The following is a 6,070-nucleotide window of genomic DNA, read 5'->3' on the forward strand; positions in this document are numbered from 1 at the left end:
CAATATGAAAAATAAAGGCCTTCCCTCGCAATACAGACTTATGTGGCTGTGCCTCCAACTAAGAATGGATACGTTCCATGTAGTGAAGCATTAAAGGAAGAAGAGAGATAATCTGATCGACCTTAAACACCAAAGTAGTTCAATTAATGATTGGAGTGGTTTATACCTACCAGCATGCCTAGCAGATTTTACCAAATCCTCTAAAGACAGATCCATCAATTGGTCATTTGAACGCTCCATTCTGAGTGGTTCAGTTTCATTGGAGGACTGAAATGTTGACTTACTCATCACCTTAGACAAGCTCGCCATCCTGCTCAAGTGTGTTGTGAGAGGTTGGGGAAGGATAAAGGCTGTTCTAGGGAAGGAATAATAGGTGAGGCTAAAAGGGGAGCCCTCAGATGTAACTGAAAGAAGCAGGAAGGAGTTTGATGGGCTGGAGGGAGAGTTCCAGGTGCTTGGGTCTATATGAACCACACCTGGGAAACTTATCTCCATGCATATAGGCTTCCCCAGTCAGCCTGCAACTCCTCCTTGCTCTGTGGGACCCCTCTCCAGTGGTTTTATGAGGGTCCCACGTACACACACAGGGGAATGGCTCTGATTCAGATCATGACCCCTGGGGATCAGCTAGTGCCTTGTCCGATGCCCCGGGCAGGCTTGGGCAGTGCCCAGAAAGGCTTTGCACCCATCACACTTCCATCCCTCAGGAGAAGATTGGCTGGCGAAAGGATGCACTGCACTTGCTGGTCTTCACAACGGACGACGTGCCCCACATCGCACTAGATGGAAAACTGGGAGGCCTGGTGCAGCCGCATGATGGCCAATGCCACCTGAACGAGGCCAACGAGTATACTGCATCCAACCAGATGGTGAGGGATGGGGACCCCAGCGCCACCCTGTGACCCTGCCTGTGGTCTGAGGTCTCACCTGGCAGTGAAATCTTTGTCTGGCCCTCTACTCGCTAACTTTCCGTTCATTCTTGAGGTTGGGTTTCATTATTACGTCTTCTCCAGCTGAGCTTCCAGAAAGCCTCATTAACTTAGAACATTTCTCAGGGATTTCTGTAGTTGGTTCATCTATCTGCCATTGTGTACCTAAATGGGAGTTTCATTGAGGGAAGAGGTGATCCTGGGGAGACAGGATAAATCTCAAAAGGGAGAAGCGATATTGCAGGAGAGCAGAACTGTGCTCCTACAGAGATCAAAACTGGGATCAAAGTTATAGGACAAGACAAAGACAAAAGTTCCTGACTTCTAGAAATGGGCTCCCTGAGGCACTGAGTTGTCAGTGTCAGTAGTGGAAGGCATCCTGCTTGGAATGGGAAGCCCTACGGACCTTCTACTCCTGATAGTCTATGACCATGACCATGTACTATAAAANAATGAGCCACAGTTCCTGTCCCGTGAGCATCACTCCAGTTGGAAGATAGATGCCTGTGTAACAACCTCAGGTACCAGCAGAGCACACAGACCCTGTGGAGGGTCTGGCCCTTAGGACCCAGTGGTTGAATCACAGCATCCTTGTCCTTCAGGGGGTCACCTTGGCCTCTTTGCCTCCCTGTGTTTGCCCTGAGGCTCTGATGCTGATAACATTATTGATTACCGTTGCCTGAGTGTCTGCCACAGGAAGGGAGAAATGAGAGGAGTGTGCTTCAACAAAGAGCAAAATCCTCATCTGAGGAACCATTCCAGTTTCCCACGTGACCCAGTTTGCAGCCGGTAGGGCAGGACTGACTCAGTCCCAGGGGAAGACAGTTGCACATGCTACTGATCTCTGGAGCTAAGAGTATCCTGTTTATCAGAAACAGTTATAACATGGCAGTTATAACATGGAATTTTCTAGCGGGACCACTCGTCCCATCCCAGGTCAGGGTGCTGATGGAGCCCAGCCCTGAAGTGAGCTGATCTTTGCTCTTGAGTTCCCTGTATGTGAAACGGGAACTCTGATGTTTGCCTTCTCATTTGTAATTCATCGGGCGTCTCAGAACTATGGGCTCTGCCCTTAGTCTCTCACAGATAGTATTGTAGAGACACTTTTTCAGATGGTGGGTCCATTTCAATAGGGAAGGAGCATGTGGCCAGTGACTCTTCAGTGACAACTGGGTCCCATGGGTCGTGTTGACATCTGGCTAGAGGATCTGTTCTTTTGGGTGACCATTAATTTTAATTAGACAGATTGACCTTGAGATCAGAAAACCCAGTCATTTAAAGCTAGTGTNTAGGGAGTCATTCCTACTAGTTTTCTTTGCTGGACAAGCCCATTTCCTCCAGTTTCAAGAGATGGCCAGTGTCAAGCCTTCCATATTATCCAAGAATAACAGAGTCTGGAAAAATTACTCATAACTATAGAACCTGCTAACTATAGAACTGATTTGGATCCCTGTGCCCATCATTAACCCTTAAAATCCTTCAGGATATTGTTCAACTGCCTGTCAGCCTCCGTCTTCCCTCCCTGCCTGCACTCCCTCCCCTGCCGTGGCCCGGCTTTTAGTCTAGGGGTCAGCAGCCTCTTTTGCCCCTTCGGAGCCATGAGAAGGACTGAGCAGGACCTGTGGGGGGACATTGGCAGGCCCAACGTTAGGTATAGGAAAAGGAAAGTAGGGAAGGAGATTGGGAGGAAAGGTCTTAGGGAAGAGAGGAAAGATACCAGGTACTGAGAGTAGATGGTAGGATTGGTGGCTGTTGTTTTGGGGGCTTCCTCACTGTGTCCCATCCCTGCTGAAAGGATGGAGACACAGATTAGGTATGGGAAACCTCTAATCATCACGTCTTCATTCTGGGTTGGGAGGGGTGAGCGAAACATATCTAGTTTGGTAGTGCTGGAGGGTCCTTACCTGCAGGGTCTCCTCTACACAGTTAGGAGCTGCCGATGGGGCATGGTTATTAAGGGGCCTTAAGGGGCTGCCAGGGAAGGATGCTTTCTCATGGCCAGTGATGAGTTACTGAGTATATATTGGAACCTGGTGGGTAGTGTCTCAGCCTGTTATAAACATTACAGCCTTGTCTTTTGCCTGGCCCTAGGACTACCCATCCCTTGCCTTGCTTGGAGAGAAGTTGGCAGAGAACAACATCAACCTCATCTTTGCAGTGACGAAAAACCATTATATGCTCTACAAGGTATGCTTAGAGGAAGGGAGGGAGGCTGGCGGCCTGATTTGGGGGGCCATGCTGACCCTAAGGTGAATGGGAGATTAGAACGTGGGTTGAAGAGTGTTAACAGCCCTACTTTATGTGGGGAGAGATACAAAGGGAGGGGTGGAATAGCGCCCTGTCTCTATATAGTGGGAAATACTAGTATTAAGGAAGCTCTGAAGCATTCACCTAGCAGTGCAAACCTTTACAAGGAATTTAACATATGGCATCTAATTCAATCCTGAGAAGAACTTTGGAAATAATATGAATTCCTCCCATTTTTCAGATGATGAAATGGAAACACACACAGGGGCACCACTCTGATAGGGAAGGACCATATAAAATGAAAATGTACAGACAGAAAACGAAGGCACCAAACCAGGCTATGTCACTAATTCCAGCATTCCAGGGTTTTTATGCCTTACCCACAGAGTACAGAAAACAAGTGGGTTAGCCTGGGATAGGAGTTTGAAGATAACAGTGAATGTCATGAGTGAACAGAGCAGTCTGGATGAATCCATTCTGAATGTCATGAGTGAACAGAGCAGTCTGGATGAATCCATTCTGTCTAAAAGGACTACTTCCAGGTCATCCCATGGACCATCATTATAAACTCCCCTTGGGAAAGCACTTTCCCATCTCACAGGCAAGTCACATTTTGAAGTGGGACTCGCCTCCGAGTTGCTCAAGGAATGCGCATATAAGCTAAACGTGAAGTCCAGCTCACCTCTAATATCCTTGGAATGGAGAGGTTATGGGAACTTCACCCCCACCTCTACCACAGCCAGCCCTGGTCCCTTCTTTTTGCTCTTCAATGCGCACATAGGACCTTTGTCTAACTGTGTTTTCCTATTGCCCCTGCCTGAGATTATCACTGTTAAAATGCCACTTACATCTTTTTGAGCTCTTGATCTTCTTTTAGTCTGAATCCACTTTAGATGAGAACAAAGGAAGAGGATTGTTTTTTCTTTTTTTTGTTTGTTTCGTGGAAGGTTGGATAAAACATGTCCGTTTACAGATAACATTGTGAGAGGGGTCAGTTGCACAGAGTGTACTGAGTGTGCGTCCAGATGCTTCAGAAGGGGAGAGGTCCACCTCAGCTTAAGCCATCCTTGCCCGTAACCTTGCTCAGGGAGGAGTCCGAGGTGGGCTGAGGACAGTGGGTAGTTCTCTATGTTTCCGTCACGTTAATAAGTGACACACTCAGGGGTTAATACAAATTAAAGAGGAAAGGCAACAATTTCAAGGCCTCCTGCTTTGTTGCAGGCCCTCACCCAGAAATANTTCCAGCATAAACCTCTCTTGCCTGCTTAGAAGGTGTCTGCACACCTTGGCTCCGTGGGCTGACGATGGCAGGGAAGAATCACCCTGAGGAAAGTTGAGAGTCCCCTTCAATGACTGAGGCTATCTATTTCTGTACCTGGTGAGAATGTCAATGTTTCATTTCCAGTGATGGAATCCTATTTGCTTTAAAAGTCTACTTGGTAAAGAGGAAAAGAGACAAGGATGTATTCCTGGGCCCTCTGGCTCTCTCTCCCCGTGGCATTCCAGCCACAAGGACTTTGAGTCAGTTACTCTGATGCATGTGAGGCCCTTTGCACAAGCTCTTTCCTTTACTGGGAGTGTTGCTCAGCTGTATTCTGGCTCTTTTTTCCTTCTTCTTCTTCTTCTTCTTCTTTTTTTTTTTTAAATGAATAGGCTTTATTTTGTAAGAGCAGTTTTAGGTTTACAGGAAAATTAGGCAGAGAGTACCCCGAGTTCCCATATACTCCCTGTCCCCCAGAGAGCCTCCCCCGTTATCAATATTTAGCAGGGGTACATTTGTTACAATTGATGAACCTACATTGACACATCATTATCACCCAAAGTCTGTAGTTTACATTGGGGTTCACTGTTGGTGTACGTCCTATGGGTTTGGACAAACATGTAATGACATATATCTCTTATTAGAGCATCACACAGAGTAGTTTCACTGCTCTGAAAGCCCCCTGTGCTCTGCCTATGTATCCCTCCCTTCTTCTTCCCTGAAACTTCTTTTCTTTTAATGCCTAATCTGTGGCTGCTTATGGTTCAGACCTCTGCTTACTTGTCTATGTGTCAGGGAAGCTTTCCTTGATCCATCCTCCTGACTCGGTCAGAGTCCCCGAGCACCAGGCCCTTGGTCACATCTACTCCAGTTACCATTTTATTTTTATTGGAGCCACTCTGAGTGATGTCTGCCTTCCCTTTGAGACAGTAAGCTCCCTGAAGGTAGGGACCCTGTCTCTTTTCTCACCATCGTATATCCCCAGCACTGAGCTCACTGCTGGGCACATAACAGCGTCTCCTTAAACATTTGGTAAACAAGCAGATGCTCTGCTCTCACAGGCTCCTGGATGCTTCTGAAGTTCAGGACCCCCCATGTCCACCTGGCTGCAAGCCCATTCATCCTCCCATCACACCAGGCTGCCTCCATGTCACAGGGCTTCACACACACTCATTAAAGCAGAAGGACTATTACTTGGCAGTACTTTCCAACTCAGTATTTATCAACTGCCCAGTAAGTGCTCAGTGGCAGGTAGTTGTCACGTCCAGCGTGGCAAGGGCAAATGAGTTTCTCGAGAGTGGCGACGCAGATTAAATAAGAAAAAGAGACAGAAGTAATATAAGAGCGAGACCAAGGGACTCAGCCAGAGAAGACTGAGCCCCGAATTCGGTCAGTGCATGGCTTTTAATCAGAATTTTCGAAGAAGTAAAACTGCTGTCAATCAATTTAACATCCATTTGAGGTTTGTGCCTCAAAGCCTTTTCTATTAACATATCCCATTGTGTTCCAGCAAATCCTATGCCTTCACACATCCGCCACATAGCCCCAGGACACCTTGTTACTGTGTCCTCCCAGGGGAGATGACTGTTATCATTCCAACAGGTCCCAGTCACATCTGAGACACCCCCCAGAG

At 47.3% G+C, this 6,070-nt stretch overlaps 1 protein-coding gene across 2 annotated transcripts in view; it reads left to right on the forward strand.

Annotated features, from left to right (window-relative positions):
- The window catches only part of ITGB5 (integrin subunit beta 5), a 154,970-nt gene that overhangs the window by 74,636 nt on the left and 74,264 nt on the right, over positions 1-6,070 (forward strand). For both annotated transcript variants that reach the window (XM_019652235.1, XM_019652246.1), the window contains 2 exons: positions 708-869; positions 3,021-3,116. In XM_019652235.1, coding sequence (XP_019507780.1) covers positions 708-869; positions 3,021-3,116 — 258 coding nt within the window. The remainder of the gene's footprint in view (positions 1-707; positions 870-3,020; positions 3,117-6,070) is intronic.

This window comes from Hipposideros armiger, unplaced genomic scaffold (assembly GCF_001890085.2).
Source record: "Hipposideros armiger isolate ML-2016 unplaced genomic scaffold, ASM189008v1 scaffold_8, whole genome shotgun sequence".
In the NCBI taxonomy this organism is placed as follows: Eukaryota; Metazoa; Chordata; class Mammalia; order Chiroptera; family Hipposideridae; genus Hipposideros; species Hipposideros armiger.